General features: G+C 35.7%; 3 protein-coding genes across 12 annotated transcripts; 2 read left to right on the plus strand and 1 right to left on the minus strand.

The window, feature by feature from the left end:
* The first annotated feature begins 906 nt into the window (after positions 1-906).
* On the plus strand, positions 907-4,569 carry LOC140871714 (transcription elongation factor TFIIS). 2 transcript variants are annotated; one of them, XM_073274375.1, is made up of 3 exons: positions 907-988; positions 1,509-1,683; positions 3,324-4,569. In XM_073274375.1, the coding sequence occupies exons 2-3, from the start codon at positions 1,534-1,536 to the stop codon at positions 4,308-4,310; spliced, it is 1,137 nt and encodes a 378-aa protein (XP_073130476.1). In that variant the 5' UTR covers positions 907-988; positions 1,509-1,533; the 3' UTR covers positions 4,311-4,569. The 2 variants fall into 2 exon arrangements, with proteins under 2 accessions (XP_073130476.1, XP_073130475.1); XM_073274374.1 differs by having other exon boundaries at positions 907-1,020; positions 3,324-4,567.
* Positions 4,570-4,813: 244 nt separating this feature from the next.
* On the minus strand, positions 4,814-22,352 carry LOC140871262 (uncharacterized). Of its 5 annotated transcripts, none has more exons than XM_073273694.1 (21): positions 22,212-22,352; positions 21,820-21,938; positions 21,134-21,391; positions 20,830-21,036; positions 19,799-19,860; positions 18,456-18,948; positions 16,242-16,442; positions 15,553-15,808; positions 14,814-15,054; positions 14,497-14,666; positions 13,856-14,404; positions 13,279-13,439; positions 10,830-11,058; positions 10,335-10,541; positions 9,427-9,543; positions 8,835-9,077; positions 7,729-7,918; positions 7,038-7,231; positions 6,607-6,758; positions 5,637-5,901; positions 4,814-5,413 (listed from the first exon to the last, which is right to left on the minus strand). In XM_073273694.1, the coding sequence occupies exons 2-21, from the start codon at positions 21,873-21,875 to the stop codon at positions 5,162-5,164; spliced, it is 4,503 nt and encodes a 1,500-aa protein (XP_073129795.1). In that variant the 5' UTR covers positions 21,876-21,938; positions 22,212-22,352; the 3' UTR covers positions 4,814-5,161. The 5 variants fall into 5 exon arrangements, with proteins under 5 accessions (XP_073129795.1, XP_073129793.1, XP_073129794.1 ...); XM_073273692.1 differs by having other exon boundaries at positions 13,856-13,981; positions 14,081-14,404; positions 21,134-21,938; XM_073273693.1 differs by having other exon boundaries at positions 21,134-21,698; positions 22,212-22,345.
* Positions 22,353-22,707: 355 nt separating this feature from the next.
* On the plus strand, positions 22,708-27,588 carry LOC140871543 (uncharacterized aarF domain-containing protein kinase At5g05200, chloroplastic). 5 transcript variants are annotated; one of them, XR_012147715.1, is made up of 12 exons: positions 22,708-22,933; positions 23,036-23,156; positions 23,326-23,468; positions 23,888-24,001; positions 24,215-24,403; positions 24,517-24,672; positions 25,051-25,316; positions 25,403-25,500; positions 25,853-26,031; positions 26,378-26,494; positions 26,647-26,744; positions 26,856-27,315. XR_012147715.1 is itself a non-coding variant. In XM_073274087.1 (11 exons), the coding sequence occupies exons 1-11, from the start codon at positions 22,868-22,870 to the stop codon at positions 27,349-27,351; spliced, it is 1,623 nt and encodes a 540-aa protein (XP_073130188.1). In that variant the 5' UTR covers positions 22,708-22,867; the 3' UTR covers positions 27,352-27,588. The 5 variants fall into 5 exon arrangements, 3 of the variants coding, with proteins under 3 accessions (XP_073130188.1, XP_073130191.1, XP_073130189.1); XR_012147714.1 differs by having other exon boundaries at positions 26,647-27,024; positions 27,178-27,314; XM_073274087.1 differs by lacking the exon at positions 26,647-26,744 and having other exon boundaries at positions 27,178-27,588.
* Positions 27,589-27,854: the final 266 nt, after the last annotated feature.

Consider the following 27,854-nt stretch of genomic DNA (forward strand, 5'->3'; position numbering starts at 1 on the left):
AAAATTATTTATAAAAGGTAATATAGTAATTTAAATTCAATGATTTCATTGATGTAAAATAATTAATTAATTATTTGATTGATGTATGATAAATAATTAGTAGATGAATAAATAATATGACAAAAAGAACGTGAGATTGGATAATATAAGTTATACATGGATTATTTTTTCAACTAGCTTCTTGAGTGCATGCCATGGGAAAAGAAACGATTATACAAAATTGTAACTCAATCTCGATCGGAATAAGTTTACTATAAATTTTATTAACCTAGGAAATTAATTGATAATTCTATATTTTAGCTATTGATCGATGAAGGTAACAGTGTTTGTGTAGGGTAGGCATCAATCAATGTTTAGGTTATTGATGAAATCGATTCTAAAAATGGTGTTTCGATCTATGCGATATAGTTAAAATAATTATCATTGATTTTTGTATGTATAATTTTTTTAAAAAATATTTTATATAGTTTTTATTAGGAATGATATCTAAAATTTTTTAATAATTAATATAGAAAGATGAATATATAAAAACTTTTACAAATTTAATTTTTTTTAAAAAAAGTGGATAAGTATAGACCTACAAGTTGTTTTGTAAGTTAAAAACAACCGCGTAAAATCATAATGTTAATTATATGAGATAATCGTATAAATATTCGCAAAAAATCAAAAAATTTTCTTATTTTTAACATAATAATGTTATTAATGTCCCATAGATAATCTAAAACCACGAAGGATATTCACTCACACGCGCGTGCTTTTTCAGCCGTCGATGAAGGATATTCATCAACCAATCTGTACCGTTGGCTGAACAACACACGTGCCACAACAACCTCTTGCTTTTGCATATCTCCCGAGAATATGCAGAAATATATATATATAATATAAGATAACACACAGAAACATAGAAATAAAACAGACTGCAGTCTTCACACGGAAACTAGGGTTTGGAGGCGAAGCTGATGCTGCGTGTGGTTAATTTTTTTTTGAGGTTCGATTTCAGTTGCCCATTGTTGTTTTCAGGTGTGACGTTTGTTTTTACATGCAATTCTTTTGAAGATCTGTTTTATTTCCGATCAAATTTTGAGAATTTATGTTTTCTACCTTATTTTATGACTCTAGATTTGATTTCTCATGGAAATTTCCAGTTTTCGTTTCCTTTTTTCTGTTTTGAATGATAATTCGTGTAGAATTATGACGCTGGATCTTTAATTTGGTCAAATTTTGGTTTTATGTTTGATGTTAAATTATATTTTTTGTGCTTCAGTTTACAGGAATTGTGTGAAATATATGAAACTGATACCTATATCCTCATGCATATTAAACTTTGTTCATAGCCTTCAGAAGTTGCATTATCTTTCTTCAAGATCCGTTTTTTTTTTCTTTTTCTTATGTGATTTGATATTTCTAGGAAAAAATTTGAATTTTTCAGCTATTGTTGAGTAAAGATTCTTTTTCTTACATATATTTGGAGGAAAGACTTCATCATATCTGTTATGTTTTGCATGTAGAACTGTAGACAGAGATTGAGGAATAATGGAGAATGAGCTGATTGAGCTCTTTGAGTCAGCAAAGATAGCCGCTGATTTGGCAGATAATTCACCGGGAGAAGTGGATCGGTGTGTTGATGCGATAAAACGGCTGAAGAAGTTCCCTGTCAATTATCAAGTACTTGTATCAACACAGGTATTTTTCCTTCCCCTTGCTATTGGTTTATTACCTTTTTATCTCTTTGTTCTTGTAGATTAATTGCTGGAGCATCAAAGTTTCAGGATAATCGTTCTACTGTCTCAATCTATAAATTTGGAATGTGTATTAGTTGTATTCAAGGGGGAATACTGTGTAATCATCTTGATCAATCCGTTGTACGGATTTTAAGAAATATATATTCAAATAATTTAAGTTTCTTTAGGTAATTAGGAATGGGAAGTTCGTTTCCAAATGCGGACGTAATCTTTTTCTAGTACCGTTATGTGTCTCAGCAGGTTACGAATAAATCTCCTTTTCACCCCGTGTCGGTATTTGAAGAGTTAGAACTACTTAGTCATCTTATAAGGCTCAGGACAAAAAAGTTAGATGCTGTTTGGCTTGCTTTGTTCGTATAATCCCCCTCCTCTCTTTTCTTCGTATGTGCAATTTTTTCATGGGTTGTGTCTCATGGTGTAAGTTGTGAGGGAAGTTAGATCTCGTGCTCTTCACCTGTTATCTCAGACCCTATAGTGCTGTGCATCCAATTCATGGTTTGCCGTTGCAGCTGCGTTTTGGCCGTTCCGGAACGGACTTGGTGGCTATTAATACAAAGTTCTAGGTTGTAAAGGGTGAAGTATTGTAATTGTGTATTTAGAATAGAAATCACCAATTTTTCATTGATACGGAACGGTAATGGCCGCCGCTTATTGCCGAACGGTTTTTGAATTTATTTTCAAATTTTCCAAGTTTTTTTTAAAAAAATTCATTAAATATTTTTTCCAAAATTTCCTGAGTTAGTTTTTTTTTTTCTTAAACATCCGTGATGATCATTGCGACCGTTATGTAAAATGTCAATGGAACTGAAATAGTAGCTTCTACGACTGCCTTCCTACCTGCTTTGGCGAACCACGATTCAGTTACCACCACTCCTTGCCCCTCCTTCTCTGGATTGATCTTCTTTTGTCAGAAAAGATGTCAAACTAGAAGTAGAAGTAAAAGAAGAAGAAAGTCCATCATGAACAAATATTTGTCTTAAAACCAAGATCCCTGTGTATTTATATAAGATAAAAAGAAAATTCTCCGAAGTACTGTATTTTCTCTAGATCCAGAACTTTGACATAAAGTACTGAAATGGCAAATGTTGAATTTAATTCCTCAAAAAAATGTTGAATTTAACGGAGGTGGAAAAGGATCAGTTTAGTGGAGTGGAACCATCAGGTAGCAAGGGACAATGATGGGCTGCTGAGGGCGGTAGAGAAACAATGAGGGGAATCTTGAATTGAAGATTGAGATGCCAATGATATATTTCAAGTATGATTGTTATGGTTGTGCCCAAGACTGTTGGAATTAAGGGCTTAATTTTTAAATTTTTTGGTGGAAGGATGGTTTTGTAAATAAACTATAATTTTAGATAACTTATTATTTTTTATCTCTTGAAAAGGGAATTGGTTTCGCTTTTGCAAGTATTGTCCTTGTTTTTGCACCATTTTTGTGCTGATGATTATTCAAAAGGGGTCTGGATTATCTTTTGTAAATACTGTTCTCGTGTCACGCCATTTATGTTACAGATGAATATTAGTTTTGTAAGATGAATCCAATTATTTATTTTTCTTTTCTTTCTGTAATTTTTTTTTCAGGTGGGTAAACGTCTCCGCCAACTGACAAAACATAAAAGCGACAAGATCAAGTCTTTGGCTTCTGAAGTGGTTGAAATTTGGAAGGGTATAATTGTCAAGGAAACAATGAAAACCAAGAATGGGAGTATTAGCAACGACAAATCTGTGAAAGCTGAACCTTCCGCTGGTGCAGCATCTAACGAGCACAAGAAGATTCAGAGAACAAACTCCACTAAAATCGAGCAAAAATCCACGAACAAACATGTGATGGTTGAGAGTTACTCTGGGACACCAAATTCTGACAAAGCGGTGAAGTCAGAAACTACAACTAGCCTTAAAAGTGAAAAAAGTGAACTTGTCCAGACTACAAAGAATGCAGCTGGAGAACACATACATGTTAGCGTGAAAGTTAAAGAGAAAACAAGTTCTGAAATACGGAAACAGACGTCAGACTCGGTTGGTCCGCCAAAGCTCTCTTCTCTAGTTTATTGCAAAGATTCAACAAGGGACAAACTCCGAGAAATTCTTGCAGAAGCTTTATGCAAAGTTTCTGGTGAAGTTGATGATGAATTAAGAGAAAAGGCAGTTGCATGTGACCCTTACCGAGTTGCTGTTCTAGTGGAGACTGCAATGTTCCAGAAATGGGGCAAATCCACTGGTGCCCAGAAGTTCAAATACCGTTCCGTTATTTTCAACATTAAGGATCCACAGAACCCAGATTTTCGTAGAAAAGTCTTGCTCGGTGATATCGAACCTGAGGCCATGACTGAATTAACGCCGGAGGATATGGCTAGTGATGCAAGGCAGATTCAGAATGAAAAAATAAAAGAGAAGGCACTGTTTAACAGTGAGCTTGGAGGGCCTCCAAAGGCGAGCACGAATGAGTTCACCTGCAGTAGGTGCAAGAAGAAGGAGACTACTTACTACCAGTTGCAGACTCGGAGTGCTGATGAGCCCATGACCACATTCGTAACGTGCGTAAACTGCAATAAGCGCTGGAAGTTTTGATCCAACCTCTCTTGTAATGTATGCCAGATAGTGAACGCAATAGGGAGAGCTTATTTGCATAATTCATTCTGGTCTTGATTGGTTTATTTTTTTTACATGTTCTTTATCTTATAGGGGGTATAATAGAATGTTTAGAACTGATATTCTGTAGAAGACGGCCAAGTCATTAATGTCCGAAACTTTGGATCTTGTTTAGTTTTTAGCAACTCATTGCCAGCCATGTGGGTTTTGAAATCTGTATTTGTTTTGTAGAAGTTCTTCCGAGATGGTAGCTGTAGCTTAACGGTCAGCACATTAATTACGTTTGTAATATTAACATTCTTCGACAAATGGTGAAATGATTTTAAAAAAAATGCATAAAATTTTCATGAAAATATGAGCTCTCAAATCAAAATTTTCTCACGAATCGTGTCACTGGCCAATGTTTAATTGCTAGAGTTAAGCCAACAAAAAATTAAAATAAAATCCAAACATGACTACAGAAATAACCGGCAAATTCATGCTAAAATAAATAAAATAACAGGCAAATTGCAGCTGATCGATTTAATGAATAAAAAAAATAATACAAAACAACAGAGATTATTAAATTTCTAGACTCAAATGTGTTCTCCTCATGTTACACTACTCCATTTGTGTACACTAAAAGACTAAAAAGTAGTGTGGTCTCCTACAGGTATAGCAAATAATGCAAAGAACATGATATTTACATGACAAACTTCCTAATTGAAGAACTATCACATCATCCATATTATTGAAGAACAGCTTCAGTGTCGATCCCTTCACGCAGAAAAAGACAGCATGAAATTAGTCAGTTGTAAAGTGTTAGTGTCCTGCTGCATCACAAACTACTGTTATGTAGCGCCATCCATTAATCTTTGTTCAGCAGCAATAGCAGCAGCTACAGAAGGTGGCAAATCCCTCAAGCTTCTGGCAGGCATTTGATCTTCTGCGGCCGCAGCAGGTGCTGATACTCTGAACAAGGACTCAACATCTCTAAGCGTCAGACATGGCTGATCAAGATTCTTTCTGTTCCCACTTATAAACGAACTTGTGTTTCTACTCTGATTCAGTTTATATATGCTTTCTTCAACAGTGTCTTTCACCTAGCCGGGCCAAAAAAAAAAGAGAGAAATTATGTGATATATCAAGAGACCTATATACGTATAAAGTTTTACCAAGATCACCAATCGAGGCTAGTGGTGTCGCCAACTAACAAACATTTTAAATTAAAATCTTCAGATTTCACATGTATTTTGTTTCGACGCATATGGCTATACAAATCTTAGAAAGAGTTGCGCTATACAAATCTTAGACAGAATAACGTACGATAAAGCGATGAACTTGTGTTTTATTCTTTTGTCCAATTCGGTGCACCCTACCAACTGCCTGCGCTTCAGCTGCTGGATTCAACAGTGGCTCAGCTAGAATGACATGCTGTGCTTCCAAAAGATTTAGCCCATTAGCCCCATGCTGAATTAGGAGAAGTAGAACTTGGGCAGACTTCGTATTTGTTTCCTCGTCAATCTTTTTATTATTTTCTTTTGCATGGCTTCTCTGTCCCTTGAACTCATTGATGGCGATTTGTGATTTCCTGCAGCGTGTCGCCTTGAGATCAGATATAATCGTATCACTGAGAAACAAGATCTTGTAATTTATAGCACGACTTCAGTTCAGAATAAATTTAGCTATAAAAAATTAACTGTTACTGGTTTTTACAATTTTATGTCATGTGTTGGGAAGAAGACACAAACGAGACCATTTTAAAGTTAGCAATCGATAAATCCATGTAGGTCCAAAACATTGAGCATAATCTTTGAAAGTAAGTTCACATGAAGCTCTACCAGCACCATATCAAATTTAATCTTTTGAAAAAGTTCAGGAGGGCTTTGGGCTTTTTCCAAACTATGGGTTCATATGAAAGGAATGTTGACCTTAAAATTACAAATCAGAGAAGACTATATAAGCCATTTAATTATTCGAATTATCTGATACAGTGTTTTATGGGAAACAAACTCTCTATTGCCTAATTTCTTGACAATCTACAAATCGGAGATTAAATGTAGCATGATTTACTCTTAACACAACTTCAGTTGTCTGACGACAAACAGAAACAGTTAGAATGGCATGCGATTTTTCAAAACTCAAGCAAGTTGATAAAATATGCATATATTTTCTCAACTCAAGTAAAATATTATAGGATTTTCAGGTAATTTGCATATACTCAAGTGATACCTTGGCTGAAATCATATGCTGGTTTAATACATTAAAATAGATGTATGGATAAATAGGCACAGACCTTCCTCCTTTCATCCTGACATAGCTTATGTTGTTGGTAGCAAAGGCATGTTGTAACACATCAAGGACATCATTCCAGCTCGAGAAAACAAGAATCTTTGCTGTGGGATCAGTAGAAATAATCCATAAAATCCTCCTTGTCACTGCTTCGATCTTCCAAAAACAACCCATGCAAAGTGGTAAAAAATTTCATGAATCAAATAATGTGTACAACTCCTGATAAATATATGACCGAAACAAGTGTGATCAAATCAGTCCACACTACTGTGCCATTTTAATGGATCACCACATTTCCCGACAAATTTTTTTTTTAATTGTGCCAAACACAAGCAGGAGGGGAAAAACAAGAGAAAGAAAATTGATTATCTTGTGCTATGCTTCTAATGAATAGAAGAGGAACTAGTCATGTCATGTATTAAAACATACACTTACCTTTGTACTATATGAACCTTGGACAGTCATAAAAACCTCAGATTTGTCACAATCACCACTCTTTACATTTTGCCGATCATCAGCATAAGCAATATTTCCAAAATCAGTGGGTTGTCTACATGTTGGGCATCTTACCCTATTGTTATAAACTTTTCCAGCTTGACTCAGTCTCTGGTCAGTCATTGCAAATAAACCTATACCAAAATTAATGCAGTGAACATTCACACACAAGCATTTTTCTTGGAAATGCAAATGATGACAAGGGATAAAATGCTATCAGTATATATAGGTCATGAGGTACTTAACATGCTGGGAATTTTAAATGTACTAGCGGCCACGCACACGCGTTGCGTGTGTAACATAATTGTGTTCTATCATCATATAATGAAATGCACGTACAGGGAGTGAGGGATAATTTGGTTGAGAAGTTGAGGAGAGAGAACGTGTGTATTGGAGGTTGAGGGATCTTCAAATTTACACAATAATCCAAAGAAATTATTATTTTTTATATTGATATGAAGGATATATTAGGCAAATCACACAAAAATACCAAATATGGTTTCTATGACCTCCTCTTGCTTTATTAATTAGTAAGAGATAGGGAAAGATAAAAAGAGAAATAGCTCAGCGCACCATGATGCATGTAAAGATTGTGCCACTTAAAAGGAAGTATGAATTGATAAAAGCATACATTTACAACACGTCATATGACCACATTGAAAAACCATTTTCTGGTTTCCAAGTTTCTCTTGACAAACCGGACACGATGCTTCATCATCTGCTTTAGCTAGGAAGCCATTCTCCGAGATTACAGCAGTTTCAGTTACAGTTAAAGTACCCAAGCTTTCCGAGCACGTACTTCGTTTAGATTGCACTAAACCCTGGCAAAGTACAAACATCAGTCTTTAGAAGTTTATGTAATCCAAAGAACAGTCAAAACCTCAATTACCACAACTTTACAAGACCACAGTACTTAATTTTCTCAAGCTAGGGTACCACTCAAAAGTGTTCAGAATCAGAAGCAAAAATTGGCTTTAACTTCTGTCAGTTTATATCAATGACCCCGACATCAATTTTATAGATTTTTCCGATTTATATATGAGCTAATCCTATACTAATAGGGTTAATACCCTCTTCCCATCACCCTTTTCTTTAGAATAAATACATCAACTAGACAACTACCATTGTTGTGTCAAATATAGCACTTAAGACATCAAAATTTCGTTACTTTTGTCCCTAGTCTGTTCATTCTCCAAGCAGGTTCCACACCTCTTCCATCCAGCTCTACAGAGGAATTTAACCCTCTTAAAATGCAGTTTTACGAATCAGCAAGTGAGTTTCTGGATCTTCTTCGGGATTATCAAAAGGATCGTGAATAGTAGAAAAGAGGCACCCATAATAAAAGCAAGAAAGGATAATTTCAAACTGTCATCCTAATTAAACCAATGGAAGAAGAAATTCAAATGTAATATTGTTTAATACCATAACTCGATGTTTCCATGACGATTGAGCAAGGATTTCAAGTAAAATTAGTATTTTCACCTTGATACACTCGTAATTCAATATGCATATCCATTAAAATGGGATTCTTTAAACTGGAGAGTAACATGAATGTATCTGATGGTAACTAGATGGATCAGCCGGGTTCGAGTGCAAACACTACGACACCAGGGGACCTCTTTTACTACTGTCATTCTTTCTTTTCTCTTTGTTTTTCTTTGCAGGCAGGGACCATGAAAGTTACAATTGGGAAAGAAAGAATAGTAAACATCCTGCCATGAGGATAGATGTAGCTACCTTCAAAAAGCGAAGTTGCCCTTTTATGCGTGACAATGAAGCCAATGCTAGAAATTTTTCACTAGAATTTTCAACACTTGCAATATCTAACTCTTCCAGGCTTAAAGCATCGATAGATTTATCATCCTCATTTTCTCTAACACGTAGACGTGAGGTCGCCATCTTTATTTCATCATGAGCTCGCAATACTTGTGCTTGAGAGATTGCCAAGGACCTTGCTAAAGCATACTCCTTGCGCATACCCTGAATTTCATAAATAAACAAATTAAAAAACAGTACGAGTTTCCGACCAAAATTAAATGGAAGGAGTGCATTCATGTTCATCATAGATAGGTATTATCGACAATGTCGTTTGCATATCATTTTGTTAAACCATAAAAACACATTTAGAAGAAAATTGACTGTCCTCACATAGAAATGTACACTTCATACTTTTTCAGTGGCTAAAATGCTTGTATCTTGATACATAATGAGCAATGAAATAAAAGTTCCATCACAAACTATAATACAAAAGCAAATATTGTTAAAAAAAATAAATTAAAAAAACAAGTTTGCAACTGTCCTAGCACAAAACCAATTGATTCAACCATACTTCAAGAAGATTAAGCTGCTTTCTGGCTGCTGAAATTCTCTCTCTTCCTAAGAATCCCCTGGAGTTGTTTCTGATAGTAGTCATCACAACCTCCAAATCAGAAGGTGACTTTGAGACCTGCAAGATCAATTTCATCAAGGCGATATAATGGCAAAGTTTACATTCTTAGCATGTTGAAGATAGTTACTGCATTTGATGCATACAATTCTAATATTCGATAAGGAACCAAACTTTTGAAAATTGGAAGTGGATAAAGATTGTCAGCAATTTCTAGGACCACTCCACGATGAACTGATGAAGTATCAGATATTTGAATGGACGCTATTGTGTTAATGTAAATAACTAACAATTTCCAAATATTTTCTCATTTAGATAAGAAACTAAAAGATTGACTGCCAAAATTCTTCACACAGACCCTCTAAACCCATCCATGGCTTCACTCAATCACATAGATAAAAAAAAAAAGAAGTTAAAGCTTGAATAATATGAGCAAAGCAACTGGCTAGAGTTCATTCAATGGTACATATTGATATTTGACGTGAATAAAAATTCACATAAATATTCTAGATGAGAAAGCTTGAAAACAAAATGGAACAAACCAAATTTAAACATCACCTACCATCCCTACGAGCACAATTGGCCTCCGTAACCACAAAACAAGAACAAGTTGCATCCTGTGATAATTGATTATTAAATAGTGATGCAGATTACCACTAGGAACTAGCACCATGAATGAATTTGCTCACCACAAAAAAAAAAATTGATCGTAAGTTTAACAAAGCATTACATAATATATACTAAGGAAACATATACCCAACTATTCTTCAAGTTCTGATATAACGGTCGCTAAATTTTGAAGATGCGAAGAAAAATGCAATTAAGATTTGAAAAGGCATTATAGTACAGACCATCACTTTCTCCCCAACATCCCTCTTCTTTCCGTTATCTTCAGAGCCAGAAGCAGACAAACTTGAGGTCTTGTTAGGTCGTGACAAAGTCCAGTAAAAGTGATTCAGAGCAGACTTCTTCTTTTGAAGGTTAATAGCCTCTTCTACGGATATAATTGACTCCCCATTATTGCTTTTGTTAAGGCGAAATAGCCTCGCTTCGTAAACCTGGTCAATAGAGATGGCATTGAAATATATTTTAGGCAACAATCTACATCGCGTAATGTAAGGATGGCTTTATAAGTAACTATATAAAATAAAATATGTAAACAGAATGACCGGTCTAGATTCAATTTGTTTGTATTGTTAATTAGAAGATTCCGTTAAGCAATTAAATTTTAACTTTTGGGGAATATTTTGCATTCGTAAAATTAATTCATATGTCATGACCAACAATCGAAATCCTCAAAGCCCAGTCCTAATGGTCTTTGGATTGGATAGAAGAAAGGTTAGTACATAATTGGAAACCTGAAATATTTCATCCAACTCGCAATGGCTGCAGGCAGGACCATCAAAATCAGCGTAGCATAAAGCACAGTATCTCACACGAATAATATCCTCCTCTCTGGGATTTTCCATTGTTTCATCAATTTCCAAGAGTTTATTCAACAAAGTTTTCCTCGACTCTTCTAGAGCATCCAAACCAGTTTGAATATGGTATTGAATGGTAGTTATGCTGCGCAACCTGTTAGCCCCAAATAATAAATCAGTCAGTGGGCAAGTTCATTTAATCTACATTTATGCTAATAGAAACACGTAATTCAACACAGCCCCAATCTCGAGACATTTAGTGTCGGTTTTTACTCATGCAAGTAATTACGTATATAAGTAAAAGGTGAGAAAATACGTGTCCAGAACCTGAGATAGTAAAAACACATTTGTTCTTCAGATCTATGTCACTTGGACTTGAAAGCTTGTTGATTCATGGCATATCTATCATGCATTAATTAAACCTGAACAACTGAAAGATCAAATTTAACACTATCTTCTCCAAAGTGAAAGGAAAAGATTAGATAGTCTATGAATGGGAACCAAGTGAGATCTAGTCATTATCAAAGATGATAGAGCTATTGAATGGATCACCAACTTATGATATATTCCTGATCAGCGTAATAAATCTGGATACCTCTTTAGAGATTTTCAGCTGTTTGACATTACTACAACTTCTAGGCCACACAAAGAAGTAATTATTGCTTCCCCTTTCTAGGAGTGATCTTTCCTGGCAGTCAGTTTTTCTTTGATTCTTTGTCCTGTGTGTGTGTGTGTGTGTTTTTTTTTTTTTTGATTGGTTGATTTTGGGGCCGGTCTAATGATCTTAATTTTCGTTTTAACCACCAAGTATCAAAACAAAAGATTCAAGAATGAAGCCCACAGGGGCATAGGCGAGTTGGTAAGGCCTGAGGTGATGTGGGAAGAGTTTCCCCAACGTTGCGGGTTCGATCCTCGTGTGGAGCATATTCCCTGCTGAAATATTGTGGGTATGCTCTGGGGGTTGGCCATGTTGCTCCTTCATTCAGGTCTCTGCCGCTCGTGCACATCCCTCGATTTAACCTCCATATGAGTCAATGGGTCTCTGGGTCATGTGGAATAGGGTCCCCTTCAGGGTCAACCCTTTTTTTTAAAAAAAAAAGATCCAACAATGAAAAAGAAGGCCAAGAAGTATATACTAGTTACTGTATTAATTTGGTGTCAGGTACCTTCTATTAATTGCCCCTTTTCTTTTCTTTTTTTTTTAAGAAACGAAACCCCATATATATATATACATACATATATATATATATATATATATCAAAAATGATCCCTTGCACCCTAGGATGCAGGAAATTTGTGAGCGACCGGGTTTTAGTGGTTTTTTTTTTTTTGCACCACTAAAACCCACAACCAGGTTTTAGTGGTCGCTCATAGATTCTCTGCACGATCAAAATTTATATATATATATATACAAATTTTCAGCTCCCCAACCAATGATGCCCAACTCGTCCCCGACAACTAAAACCCGGTAGTGGCTTTTAGTGATACGAATTTTTTTTAAAAAAAAACAACTAAAACCCGGTAGTGGGTTTTAGTGGTCGGGGACGAGTTGGGCAGGAATGGTTGGACAGCTGAAAATTACTATATATATATATATATATATATATATATATATATATATATATATATAATCATGTAATACAAAAAGCGGATAAGATATCCGCACACAGAGCCCCTAAAACTCAAGACATATCAACATTATATTAATTCATACAGCCGATAGTGAGTTATAAATAGCAAACAAGGGAAAAATATATAAATACGAAGGACCATGCCCCCATACATATAACAAGTAAAGAGAGAAGGACGAAGCACATGATGCACGTAAATTAGGCCAACCGCCCTTCCCCATAATGATTAGAGGTATTCATTCCAGATAAATTCTTCTGTTTCGCATAGACCAGATTGACCAAGCCATCATCATGACAGAACTCTTCAACATCTTGCCATTCCAGATATTTTCATGGCTCAAAATTTTACATCCAAAAGACTTTTGTGTAAATCACTTTGAAGATTTATAACCTAAATTTGTCTTTATATAATACATTTGATCATTAGAATAAAGCCTGAGTTGCACGTTTCATTGGATATGTAATTACTCATTTAACGGAGAATGTAAAATTACTTTAACTTAAGTCCCATAACACAAACGAAAAAAGTGTATAGAATATCCCCAAGCCCCAGTACAACAGCAAAATTGCTTCTGGGTAATGATGACATACAAATATTTTATAAATAGCTCAAAAATAAGTCAAAACAAAACTAAGTGCATATATATAAGAAACTACCGTGATGGCCAGCTATGGCCTGAAATTGCACTGACATGTTAGCTATTGATGCAAGTATTTTAAAGCCAGGAACTGAAATCACTAACCAGGCAGAACTTCTTGATTTCTTGGAAGCATCCGTTGAGAGAGACTCTCCTATTTTTCTAATAAGCTCACTAGCTAAATCCTTATTTTGCTCAATGTGATGTAGGGCTTCCAACCACCAAGTTGTATCCTGATTTTTCCTATCCCTAAAAGCATCACATAACTTCAAACAAAAGAGAAAAAATTATTATTTAAAGAAAAACTCATCATCTTTAAAATCAGAAGAATACAGGATGTAACGTGGAAAAACCTCAAAGGAAACTAATGTATTGCACTGCCATATATGAGCATGCATTTTTATTTTTTTTGGATAGGAAACAAGATTATATTATATATAAAATATCAATTAGTTACAAAAAGCAGATATGTTGTGGTCTTTAATGAGTTTATTACATATATAGCACAAACAAAGATGCCCACACAAGTCCAGAACGGAAACTCATCTACTCCTAAAAGATGCAACATAAATTTAAAGTATGTGGTCTTACCAAAAAGACAACATGCAACCTAATTAATGTCAAAGGATCAAATAATTTCCTATGATTAAGCATGACGTTAGAGATCTTGAAACCATCATACCTGTTCATGTGATTTCCTAAACTCCTGTTGAGCTGCAGATAACTTCACATAAAATACAGATAAGTATTTCTGTTTCAGATCTTCACATGCTGTTTTCAAGCGCTGAACGTTTGTTGATAAATGAGTCTGAGCATCATAACAATTTTCACCATTCATCAATAAGCAAGAGGAAATCTGAGGTGCATTATCAGAGATTAGGATGGGATCATCTCTGATCAATCTTACTTCTTTTACAGCATTATTTTCTTGTTTGTCAATATCACAAGTCCCGGTTAAGTCTTCCAAACTTCCTGAGACACAGTTTTCTGGTAAGCTGTCCACAGAAAGTGGTAATACTTCAGAAAGATTATGGTGAATGTGGATGTTCAACAGAGGATCCAAGCGAAAATCGTCAGAGTGCTCCTCAACTATAAACACCGCCTCTTTATACAAAGATACAGCTTCTTTATAATCTTGCTTGATCATAGCTATACCTGCAAGTCCATTCAACGCAACAACTAATTTCCTTAGGGCATCCTCACCTTCTACCTTGGTCTTTCCAATCAGAACCTGCAGCAAAGAAAATTCTTCTGTACAGTAATGATTAACTGGGTAAAGCCTTTGACGAAAATGACAATGTTGTCATCCATCACAAAACCCACCGACAATATTTCCTCCATCGTCATCGGAGACTTTTGTAAAGAACGTAAACCAGAACTTCCCACTTGAGGATGGCAACAAGCTTGACGAAGCTTCAGGAGAGAGTTGAACAGCTTTGCAGCCTCTATATTGGTGATAAAAGGCTCTGATGGGGCATCATATGCCAGGGAATCTGACAAGAATATTCCGAAGAAATAAGATGATTGACTCGAAACTGGAAAAGAAATAAAAAAGCATGCAAATAACTGAACTTCTGAAGATCATTCTACGACATAATTGACATGATCAATCATAAGACACGGCAAACATTATGAAGCACCTGCTTCTTTTCCCTTTCTAACATGATCCTTAAAGCTTTCGATGACCTCTTTGGCATCATCCACACAGGTTTCATGCTGCCTTTGATAAAAGTGTTGTTCAATTGGAGAGAGTGAAAGCCAAGAGACGCATTCCTCCTGAGGTGGAAGCTCTAGCTCATCCCAAACAAGTATTTTTGAGGAGCGCCACAAAAGTTGTTTAAAGAAGTTGTGAGTAAACACCATTGCTTCTGCATCTCCCCTCTGCCAATTGTGGAGGGGAAAGAGAGAAAAGGTAGAGAAAAAAAATCACAGCATAAGACCATCTAATTGAAAAAATTACCCACAAACATAAACAGAAAAGAGACCATGAAAAAGGAAAAGCTATGATAACATGAAGATGTATTTTAGTCATTTCAATTCTAGGAAAGATAAAACCACCTTAAAAACATCTGCTGCCTTAAAATTCCCAAGTTTTGTTTGCTAAAAAATATAAATGAAAAAAATCCCAAGTTTGGTCCTGATTGTTATGTTTAATGTCAACATGGATTGTCCTAGTCAAAGCCAACTTTGGCAACAACGAATGTACCATTACTTCTGAAACTTCATTAGGTAATTACTGTAAAGCTTGTTCGAATTATGTGAATTTATTTGACAATTATTGCAAAGTTTATTTCATGTCTAATGAATATCTTATAATTAATGAATAACAACAATAAATATTATATTAATAAAATCAAATTAAAGGCATGTAATTCATACCTCATATGGCTTGCAAATAACATCAGCCCACCACCTGTAGGTATCGAAAGGATTTGCTTGAAGAAACCTCAAAAGGCCATAAAGGTCATCAAGTTTGCGTTGAATGGGAGTTCCAGTTATGCACCATCTATGCTTTGCATGTAGCCGTAGTGCCAATTCGGTTGCAGCAGCAGCATTACCTTCCACCATTTGAGCTTCATCCAAACATATCCTCCACCACAATACCCTTGTTAAATGAGTTGGAACAACAGGGTATCTGCAAATTATAACAGTCTAAGTAAATACTCACGACCCAAGCCGGCTTACAAAGTTGATCGTATTATGATCAATTGCTTTCTGTTCAATTTAGTTACTCTATATGGATGCCGCAGTGAACAAGACAATTTATAAAGTGTGCTATATAATCATAATCAAAAGATCCAAGACGCAAAATGATTATTATTATTATTATTATTATTAATTATTATTATTATTAAATTAAAAAGGCAAGACAAAATTCTTTTTCCAAGTGCACAAAAGGCCTCTCCAACTTAAAGAAAAAACTTTTACAAAGTGATACTCAGATTCTCTCCATTTGTGTGGCTCTTGCTCAGACCACATTTTAGAAACATGAATTTGCAAGATAAACTTGTCCTTTTGGAATTCATTGTTGCCCAAAACAGGCTGCTTGCAAGAATTAAAGAAATTACCTCTTCTCGTATCTCATAAAGCGCCGATCCCCTTCATGTCTATCAGAATCATGCGGCAAATCCGTTTTGAGCACATCATAGGTTGTCAGGACAATGTCAGCACTCAGAAGTTCTTTGATATCAATAGCAGGTTCATCAGAAAAGGAAGTAAATCTGACGCCTTCATAAACACAAACTTTCAAGGAACCAGGTTTTGTATGACTGTCAATACACAAATAAAGCATAAGACAGTAAGGCGGAGGATAAAGAAAGCAGAATGGAGGCCAAGAACGAAGCAATTGAACACGAGCTTCAGAGTTCTTCGGGCATCTCATGAAATTTGTAAGACAGCTAATGTTAATGAAACAAAATAATAGATAATTAGGGAGAGCGGAGAACAAAAGACGAAAAAATGAACAATAACCAATTTCTATGTGTTCTTGTTGTCCTTCAGTTCAAGTGGTCTCAGGGTTGAATTGTTTTGACATCCTCTCTGTCTCAATAGGGGCAATACCGAGTCACTAGATATCTGAAGTTTAAGATTAAAGAATGTGGCAGTTGGCATCTCAAAACCCCGGCTCCAAGAGGCATTGGGAACATTAACATCCACTATACTCCTACATATAACCTAACACCATAGCATCCTATATGGGTTCAAGCTAAGTTGACCTCAACTTTGCTTCTGATTCCATAAATCAACCCCAAGGACTCAAACTGAATCGGCCAAACATTCTGGAAAACATTCTTCATGTTTGCATGGGTTAACATAATACACATTCAATTAATCTTTAGGATATTATTCAGTTTTAATTCCAAAATTATACAGAAGTGTTGCATGTCAAAACAGAAAAGAGGCATCGCAGGAATTGTAGGCATGATAAAAAAATCCAGAGAAATTGCCAAAAGATTAAAAATCCAACAGGAACCCCAATGCTACCAATCAAGCATGCTTCAATTCTAACTCTCTACATAATCAGTAAAGTGAGATGTCTCTCCTTTAAATTTGTAGGTTTTAGTACCCCATCAACTAAGGGGAACCATCGCAACGCGGCCAAGTAACTCTTAAGCTAATTGATTAGAAATCCACTGAAAGAGAACAAGATGAATGACTTAAGTCGCAAAATGACTCCCAAGATGTAACATCTTCTCTGATAGGTAAATATGTATAAAATGACTTAATTCATGAAGGACTCCAAAATGTTAACATTTATACAGATGAGTAAATATATATATAAAATCAGCTGACCTGACTTACTAAACATAAAAGATAGTGAGTTACCTTCAAAACAATTACAACACTCTCGGTCGACAGCTTCACCAATTATCAACTCTGCCTAAAATACTAGAATAGGCTCCAAGGACTTTTTAATAGTAGACAGATTCAGGGAGGGGAAAAAAAACAAAATTCCTTAAATAGTTACTCTACTTGCACAGATTACATCATATTTTTCAAGAATAATTTTTAATTCGGAAAACCTTCAAGAGTTTGTGCAGCCAAGACTACAACTAATGAATGAAAGAATATCACAGGACCTTGCCCATATTTGGGATATTTTAAGAAAAGGGTCATATTCGACTCAAGCCATGCATCCCTTGCTGGAATAGGTATTCCAAAATGAAACAGGGTTATACATTATAATAATATGAGGGAAAAAAATGACTCTCTTAGAAACCTATATGAAAGGTCACATTGAAATATTAAATAGTCAAGGCCGAACCCGAGTGTATAAGGTAAACAAGATAAAGTGAGTGCATATGGAGGATGAAGTTGAAACAGTCAGAAGCGACAACTTGTTAGCAGATAAATAAACAAGAGGAAATTGATAAGACTCTATCCCCAGAGTCTTCGACATTAAGCATCAGCTAGTTCCTTCCATATTCAAGACACTGTGCAACAATAACTGCATGTTTCTTTTCAAAGCATGACACGTGATCTAACAACAGAAGTCAGCACTCAAGAATATCACGTGGTGAGGAAAACTAAACCATCAGTAGCACTACCCTAAAAATTAACACTAAGTATTCTATTTTTGCACCCAGTAGCTTATTTACGCATTTTTTATCCGTGATTTCTCTTTCAAAATAATTTTGTAAAGTTTGACGGTGGGCACATTTTGAATGCAGCAGAAAAAGCATGCATGAGATTACATAAGTAGACAGACACATGCATAGAATATGCATCAAAGAACAAACAAAAAAGAGAAAGCTCGATGAATACAAAGTGAGGCAAATTACCGAAGAATTTCAGCATGCCACTGATGCAATATAGGGGTTGGACATACAATAAGAGTTGCAGCCGTTTCCACCGGAGATTCAGCGGCTTGGGTCAGTGCTGAACATGTCGAACATACAAAATCTCCAACCATCTCTACTATTTTGGCGTTATTTTTTCTTTTCGTACCCCTTTTTGAGTTCTCCTTATTTTTTTCCATTTCAGCAGTGTCCCCAGATTTTGAAGATTTTTGTTTCATTGAATACCCAACACAATCGGCATGTTGCCAAGCATCACAGACGTCACACTGCACCCACAAACCTTCATATCTATAGCTCTCAGTTACAGCACCACATAAACACTCTACACGCTCCCTCTTCAGTCTTTTCGAGTTACTCTCTTGAGACCGTTGATTTTGAATCATCTTGCTAACACCATCAGAGACTTCAAATGATGGCATTCGATTTGCTAAAACACAAGCTAGCAACTCAACAGTTTTCCCCAAGCCCATCTCATCTGTGTTAACCCATCAGCAACGCATTCGAAGCAACAATAGGCACATCAATTACTACTATCTCCCATCAAAAGATAAAAGTTTATATTACACCAAAAGCCAGAGGAAACTTACACAGTAAAATTACATTTCTGAAATTTCATTTAAATCAGAAAAATATGCAACCATGCTAAGGAATTGATCACGTGCAGTGTCAAAGGCTATGTTTGGATTCCCTTCCAGATATGTTTTCTCTACTTGGAAATGAAACAAAAATTGCCATTTCATTTTCATTTTGTAGCCAAAAAAGATTAAATCTATTTCAACCTCCTAACATAATTCTTACGATTTATTTAACTCAATATATTCTTTAAAGTTTAGAACACCACAAACAACGAGTGTGTGTGAGCGAGCAAGCGAGTGTGCGGGCGTCTTTGCGTGTGCGTGCGCGTGTGTGTGTGAGTGTGTGTGAAATCATTAACCCAACACATTAGTACATGAAACTCCAAGTGCATTAAAATACAAAAGCTCTTTAATCAAAAACGCTTTTTTAGCAAAGCCAGAAAACATGGATTTTCTATGCTTCACTCAGTTTCAGCTATTGTTTTTCCTTACAAAATAAAGCTGTTGACCTTAATTGTTTCTGCTTTAAAAAGACGATTAATAAAGTGTTCTTTTAAACTGTCTGCTCCATCCAAACTCAATCTAGATCTATCATAGTATATAAAAACTTTTTTTTTTCACAAACAAAATTGGACACTCGTAAAATTCTCCAATACAATTTCCAAAATCACGTTTTAAAAAAGATCATAGAGAAGCCAATGACCATCTGTGATTGTACTTATACCATTAGTTGCAGCAAACCGGACTTACCAGCAAGAATTCCACCAGAAACATGTGACGAGGAGCAGAAAGGATGCAAAGAAACATTTCCACTGAAACATAACAAAACAACATTAATTCAAAAAATATATTCCCTCCGTTCTGCACAATGTTGTAAAAAATGATTTTGGAAAATAAAAAGCTATGGTTTAAATTATTTTCTAAGGAGACAGTTTTTACTTGTACCAGTCAACCGATGAAAGATTTGCACGGTAGATATTATTAAGTTATCTTTGATTGATATCTGTGTGAATGGAGGTAATAACTAAGGATGAGATATTTCAAAATATTAAAACACAATATATCTGATTAAAATATCATAGGTGAAAATGTTGAACTAGATGGAATGATTAATTGATTATGTTGAGAAGTGTGGAAAATTATAGAACTACATATTTCTGGGGAAGGGATTGAAAATGAGGCGACAATATTAGCTTTTATTTTAAGAAATGGATAACGGCTTTGGTAGATGAAAAACAAACATCACGCAAATTTTCAGAAAATTAGTTCAGAATAATACTCATACCTAACTCAGATTCCACAATCCAATAAAGACAAACTTGTGTATCATGAACTTAACGTTAGGATACGCACTTTTTATATCCCAAAAAAAATGGTCAGAGTTATCACTAGCACAAGCAGGTTCTTTTAACCCAACCGCAAACCCTAACTGTTCCGTACTTTACCTAAAGTCCTAAACTACCTGGTCAATTCTCAAATCAGGGCAGACTGAGGTTCAAAGAAGGTGACTCGAGAGAGAAAAGAAAGGGGGGGCATGTCTAATTTTTTTCATCCAAAAAGCAAAAAAAAAAAACAAAAACAAAAGAAATTTGATATATTCATAGAGAAATAAATAATGGGAAAAGCAACAATTCAGACTTCAGCAAGAACCCCAAGCAAATGAAATGGCTTAACGAGGAACACGCAGGAGAGCAGTTTTCACAATATCTTCATCCAATAAGCTCAACGCTCGTACATAAATCAACAGTCTTTCTAAGGGGCAACGGTTTAGGAGAACATACCTAAAGGGATTATAATAAATTCTTTGACATGTGTCTATCAAATTTAGAGGCATAGATAGAGGAGTAACAATCGGCCTTCTCTCATTTCCGCCAAAACAACCACAATCACCATTTTCTCGTTGTACCATCCAGTAAGCCGCCCGACGCTGGTAAGGTCGTAGCTCAGGAAGCAACTCAGGTAGGTGGTGATCCAGCATTGGTGCCTCCCTGCTCAAATGTCATTCATGTGAGTCAAGAGTATAATCACAAATGCAAAAAATGTGAACCATAATAGCTAATGACTAAACTTTCCATTAGCACTCACTTGGATGGTTTAATGGCCTCATAGAAACCCGAAACTTCAAATTTTGCTTGTTCTGTGGCCACAAAAGAATCATTCTCTATTCCAATAGGTACCTCAACGTCCATGCTAGATACGGCATCAGATCTATATCTGGCTTCTGAGGTCATAACTTCTGGGCGCAGCCAATCCATAACACTCATCATGCTCTTTTTCCAAAGGGGCCTAGTATTATCAAGTAGCGACTCGCACTCATTAAGCACGTGCTCCAAAATTTCAACCCTGACACAAATGGACATCATATCTTTCAAAAAACTGGTTGCTGAAATCGGCCTTATGGTCAAGAGCTTCAAACTAGCCAAGTGAACAAGACTTGAAACTCCCTCATCCGGTCCATCAACATTTCCGGAAACTATTACAACATCCCTCTCCAAACCCTCGGCAACGCATTTCATCACAAACTCCAAATTTATACTAGCTGCGGACAAGACCGGCCAGTGCCCTAATTTTATCCGGCACAGATGCTCGTTCACATCGCTCAACCGAAACCTCAAGAAGTGCCTAGAATCTTTATAAATATCTTCGCTAACTGTATAATCATAAAAATCCTCACTCACTCTCAAATTTAATATAACAATTTCTGAAACATCATAATGCTCCTCGGAAACCCAACTAGACCTATCAATTTCAACAAAGAATGGTTCATTAACCTCGACAAGATCATCTTTTTTGAGATTAGGACCGTTGTCATCCACTGCCACTTCATAGGTGCTCCTTTCAAGTACTCCCACCGTTCTATGCGGCCGAATTTGCTTCCTTCGACCCATCACTACAAAAAAATACTTCAAACAACATAAATTTTTGCCAAAAGAAACACATTAAATTACACAATTTTAACACAGAGAAGGAAAAAAAAAACAATACTTCACACTACAAAACGAGCAAGGTTCAGTTTATCTGAAAGAAACAACTAAATTGCATCACTCTAGCACTTTCACGAATGTAATTGTAGCATGATTACGCAGACACACGCTGATACGCCTTCATATATACATATACAATATAAAATAGAAAAACTGCGGCTCGGAGTAGGAGATTAAACCTGGCAATATTCAGAGAATGGAAGCTGAGGAGCTGAAATCTAGGATAGATTCCTGTGGCCTCCGGCGGTGCTACAGTTGCCAGGGCCGCCACCGGTCATTGATGCACAACCTTTTCTCGTTGTGCTTTTTTAATATCGCAATTTTTCTCATATTATTAAACTTTTTTTCGTTTAATATTAATATTTTAAAGATCATCTTAATTTATTCAACTTTTTAGAATGTTTTTAATTTTAATTTTTAATTTCAAAGTTAGTTTCAATGAACTAGTTTATATTTATTTTTAATTGGATTTGATTTATATCTAAGTATTTCTTGTTTTAAAATTATTTAATTTGTTAATTATAAAAAAATGTGTAATAAGATAAAAAATAATAATTTTATTATTATTCCATTTGGTTCTATATCTTTTTTATTGCCCAAAAAATATATATATATTTGCAGGACTTGAATGTTACACGTGTCCCCTCGAATCCCCACCATTACCGGCCCAGATATTTTCCCCAAAGCGGGAGGCATGAAACATACGACATCGTTTTCAGTTCCCAAAGCAGAATCTATTACTGTACTACGTAATCATTTTTCCCAATTTTTGATTCCAAATTCTACGCTCCATTTTCCCCGGAAGCAGAATCTAGCAAATAAATAGAAGCGGAAAATGGCGGCGGTTACTGTTTTCAGAGGCGTTGCTCACGGCAGCTTGCCTCTGTTTCAAAATTCTCAGGTCAAGTTTGCATTTGTTTTTGTTTTTGAACTTTATGCCTAGGAATCTTTCGTCAATCTGGAAATGATTGTTTGCTGATTTAGATTTTGTATGTGGTTACAGTTGCCTGTATCTATATTCGTATCAGGTAATTCGATGAGGAAGCTTAAATATTGCCCGAAGAAATTGGTTCTCGTTGCTCGATATTCGCAATCGCAGGATGCATTTACCTCTCGTCTTCAAGGTAATGTCAAATGAGTTATACGTGGGTGATTTTGTTTATAGATTGAGTTGAATGAGTTACTTTCATGATAGAGATATTGGCAGCTTGAGTCTAGTGTGTTTAGAACGCCGGACAATACTTTTGCAGTGTTTTAGTATAATGGAGCTCGTATGGTTCCATCTTGCCACAGACCGCATTGAAAGGTTGCCAAAGCTCGTGGAGGATATAGTCCAGACATCCATAAATACGGGACCTCGTGGAGCTCTGAGGCTGGCTCAAGGTATACAAGCAGTGATTGGTGTGGGTAGCGAGTGGCTGGCTGATGCATCAAAGGTATAGATACATCTGTTTTTTCTGTGATATATATCACATATTCATTGGGAGTATTGGAAGTTACCTGACGCATATCGTGCTATGGTTGTGAATCTATGTTCGAATTGATACTTGAGCATTTCAAGGATTAGCTAAAGCGTTGTGATTTCATCCGGATCTTCCTGGGTTTACCTTATCATGATATTTGTACTGGAAGTTACTAGACAAATGATTATGGTAGTTATGAAAATTCTAGTTTTGTTTGGGATTCAATTACCTAGATGTATCCAATTTATTATAATCCATGCATCCATTAGTTGAGTGTGGCTGTGACAATGAAAAAGTAATGAGTGTAATGTGGCCTTGTTCTAATCTAATTGACTTTTAGCAATTACTATCATGAACTTTTAACGCAATAAGTTGGGCTTGTTACTTTTCAGACAGCAAACAGTTCCACTGGATTACAGACTGAGTTGCAGCTTGGATTGTTATCTCCCATTTATCTGAGGAAATTATTTGAACGCTTGGGAGCAACATATATTAAACTGGGTCAGGTAAGGAAAAAGTAGCCTTGTCATAATGTGTTTCCTCCCTCCCTGTGTGTGTGCGTGTGTCTAATAGGATACGAAGCTAAGAATTCATAATCAGATTTCATAATCTATTGTATCTATTTTCAGTTTATCTGGCTAGGTTTTTGTGCCCTTTTTTCCTGAATTTACATTGCATCATGGAAGTAAGTTTTTTCACCTGTTTCAATATACTATCAGTTTATAGCATCTGCACCTACGGTGTTTCCACCAGAATATGTCCAGGAGTTTCAATACTGCTTTGACAGAGCACCTCCGGTTCCCTTTCAAGAGATTCAAGTGATTTTGCGTGAGGAGTTGGGCAAACCCATTGATGCTGTCTTTGAGTATGTTGATCCCACCCCTATTGCATCTGCTTCCATAGCACAGGTTTTTAACTCTATGTTTCACTTGTGTGTCTTCATTGCAGTAGTTGGAAAATATGGTGTTTTTTGCTTAAATCTATCGAAGTAATGCCTTGAGCAGTATATTTTGATTTTCAGGTTCATGGTGCTAGGATAAGAAACACCGGAGAGGATGTAGTGATAAAGGTGCTAAAGCCAGGAATAGAGGATGTCCTTGTGGCAGATTTGAACTTTGTGTATATTGTTGCTCGCATCTTGGAATTCTTGAGTCCTGACCTGAGCCGAGCATCTCTGGTATGTTTTGGTGCTTGCTTGTTGGATGGTTTTATATATTTTCTTCAAGTATGAGTACCTTCAGTTTATGCTTATGGATCTTTCAATGACTCTATGGACAACCTTGATTGTTATAGAGTCTGACTAGGTCTCTCATTGTACTACTAACTTATCTGATCTGAACTCAATCATCTGAACTTGAGGGTTTATGGCTTTCAGTGAATCAAGCATGTATTTCTGGATGATCAGTTAAGTGTGGTGATGACAGATACTTCTGAATATTTTAACATACAATTGCCATCATATTTTCTTCCCTTTTTCCTGAAATTCTTTTATTCTGCGAACTTTTTTCTTAAATTTGCCTAAAGTTTTCATGTGATGCATAAGCTTGAATAATAGGTTGCTATTGTCAAAGATATAAGGGAGTCGATGCTTGATGAAGTCGACTTTAAGAAGGAAGCTGCAAATATAGAGTCTTTTAGGAAATATTTAGAAGCTATGGGACTGACCAGGCAAGCTACGGCTCCAAAAGTGTACCAGCAGTATACTAGTAGACGGGTTCTCACAATGGAGAGGCTCTATGGTGTCCCTCTTACAGATTTGAATTCCATAAGCTCGCTTGTGTCAGACCCAGAGATTAGTCTGATAACAGCCTTGAATGTGTGGTAGGATTCATGTCATGACATGAATTTTTCTCAAAAATTTATGCAGCATAGTAACTGAAATATATATTTATGCACACAATTCATAGGTTTGGTAGCTTGCTTGCCTGTGAAACATTTCATGCAGACGTACATGCAGGCAATTTATGGGTACTGCGCGATGGCCGTATTGGCTTTTTAGACTTCGGTACGATCAGTTTCTTCTTTTTCTGTTTCTTGATATTTCTCATGATGATCCCACACAAGTCGTAAGATTCTTGGCTTTCCTTTTATAGTTTGTGTAGCATTTTTCCTCTTGTGGAACCCTTTATGCTTGCATGTAGACTTCACTAGAAACTACAAAAGTCAATAGTTTTTTGAACCTATTGTAGCAGCACCACCGTTTTTAAGAAATCAAATTTGGATTTTCCATTGACTAAGAATTTGTCTACTTGTCTGCTTCATCACTTTCAGTGCAACATTCCATGGTACTTTTGGAGATGTCACTCGCAGTGACACAGTGCTTTTCAATTTAAATAGCGATATTTACAATTATACAGGAATTGTTGGACGGATTTCCACAAAAACATGGGCTGCCATGGAAGTATTTCTGTCATCTATTGCAACTGAAGAATATGATGCCATGGCTTCTTCATTGATCGAGATGGGTGCTACAAACAAAGATGTAGACTCGAAGGCCTTTGCTAGAGATTTGGAAATGATATTTTCCTCTATACAGGCAAGAAATTTATGTTGTAACAGCATTTTTTTGTAAACTCTGTTACAATTTGCTTTATATTCCCTCAATCATTATTTCTTCTTCTTTTTTGAAAGAGCATCATGGTTGATTCCCTACCGATTTCCTAATTATTTGTTAAATTGAAGACTTTTGACCTTATTAATTTAACAAACAAGTTCGATGGCTGTACCCAAAAAAATGTTAAGCAACTTGTAAGTTTTCATTTTTTCTAGTCGATGTTGACTAATGAAATAAAAAATATTAAAAAATCAGTCCTTAAAAAGAAGGTGGTGTGCTTTTATGTCTTATAATTTCAAGTCATGCAACATGCCAAGTATTTGTTCAGGATTTGGATACGGAGATTGTTGTTGCTACGGCCAGACAACCAAACAGAAATTCGACAGCTGTTTCTGCCAATCTTCTTGTTGATGACAGACAAATGAATGCGCTGTTTCTTGATGTGGTAAGGTTTTTACTTTTATGTGAATGCTTGCTTGCTTAATTTAGACATTTATGCTCCAATTGATCCCACAGAAAATATAGCAAAAATCAACATGTGGACAATGGTTATTGGTTTGTCCTAATTTTCCAATATTTTCATGTACAATTATACAGCTATTTGCCCTAGAATCAAAAAGAGATTGATTCGACAGAATGAAGTAACATTGGCATTTAGGCTCTTTTTAGTTCCTCAGAAAATAAAAGTAAATGAGGCAAGTAATTATATTGCAAGTTTTCCATATTTTTCAATGATTTTTAGTGCATAGTTAAATTTTGAATTACTTTATTTAACCCATTTTCTCCATTCTTTTCATAAAATCAAGTGGAACCATTGTCATTATTCGAGGACGGAAAATGAGTAACAAAACATTTGAAAAGCATCTCCTCATTTTCTCCCAGTTTGTTTAAACTTAGACGGAGCCTCTGGTTGCTTTTCATTGAAATTGGATTATAACAGAAAAGAATAGGATTATGGTTTTCAGATTTTTACAGGTATAAATATTTTTTTATTTCTTTTACTGTAACCAAGTAGTTGAAAAGTCTTATCATCATACATTTCACACATCAACTCATTAATTCCTCATTATTAGTGAAATTATATGAAGTTTCGATGTCTATCACTCGGTTTACTTCTCTATGCAACAGGTTAGAGTTAGTGAATCATATGGGCTGAGATTTCCCCGAGAATTCGCACTTCTCATGAAACAGCTTCTTTATTTTGATCGGTACACACGACTACTAGCTCCCAATATGAACATGTTACGTGATCAGAGGATCACCATTGTTTCAAATCAAAAAAGTAGAAACATATACCAGTGAGCCTTATTTTATCGGCCTACATCAATAACAAAGATTTGCCTGTTGGCTTACTTTTTAAAAAGTGATATGTTGATGATCGGTGATGTTGTATAGTACAGTTCGACTCCTTCGACACTCTCATTCTTGAGGAGCATATAGGCAGAACCTACCAGATTTAGATGAAAAAATGCAGATTGTACACATAAATGGAAAAGAAAAGCTTGATGATAATAAAATCATATATGTGGCCTTTTTTTTCCTTTGTATTATTATCCATGTCTTACATGTAATGTTATGTCGGGTGTGTTTGGCCAGTGTGTATAACACTTGTGCTACAAGCTTTTAAAATTATCATAAGATACGTGACAAGTGTTTAACATAAACGTGATACATGTTAAATCAGAGAATAAGAAATCTACATTTGTAGACTCTTGATCTATGCTAGTGTAACATTTTCCCATTTCTTCCTTCTCGTTTGGCCTGCCATTTACCCACTCTAGGTCTTTATGATTTCGACTCCGAGG

This window comes from Henckelia pumila, unplaced genomic scaffold, assembly GCF_033568475.1.
Source record: "Henckelia pumila isolate YLH828 unplaced genomic scaffold, ASM3356847v2 CTG_461:::fragment_3, whole genome shotgun sequence".
In the NCBI taxonomy this organism is placed as follows: domain Eukaryota; kingdom Viridiplantae; phylum Streptophyta; class Magnoliopsida; order Lamiales; family Gesneriaceae; genus Henckelia; species Henckelia pumila.

Excerpts from the sequence above, each read along its gene's own strand:
- LOC140871714 (XM_073274375.1), top strand. The coding sequence starts at position 1,534 with ATGGAGAATGAGCTGATTGAGCTCTTTGAGTCAGCAAAGATAGCCGCT. Across the intron at positions 1,684-3,323 it reads AAGTACTTGTATCAACACAG|GTGGGTAAACGTCTCCGCCA; the intron begins GTATTTTTCCTT and ends TTTTTTTTTCAG.
- LOC140871262 (XM_073273690.1), bottom strand. The coding sequence starts at position 21,936 with ATGGGTCGAAGGAAGCAAATTCGGCCGCATAGAACGGTGGGAGTACTT. Across the intron at positions 15,809-16,241 it reads TTTATGAGATACGAGAAGAG|ATACCCTGTTGTTCCAACTC; the intron begins GTAATTTCTTTA and ends TATAATTTGCAG. Across the intron at positions 9,544-10,334 it reads ATGTTGGGGAGAAAGTGATG|GTCTCAAAGTCACCTTCTGA; the intron begins GTCTGTACTATA and ends TTGATCTTGCAG.
- LOC140871543 (XM_073274087.1), top strand. The coding sequence starts at position 22,868 with ATGGCGGCGGTTACTGTTTTCAGAGGCGTTGCTCACGGCAGCTTGCCT. Across the intron at positions 24,002-24,214 it reads CATATATTAAACTGGGTCAG|TTTATAGCATCTGCACCTAC; the intron begins GTAAGGAAAAAG and ends ATATACTATCAG. Across the intron at positions 25,317-25,402 it reads ATAACAGCCTTGAATGTGTG|GTTTGGTAGCTTGCTTGCCT; the intron begins GTAGGATTCATG and ends CACAATTCATAG.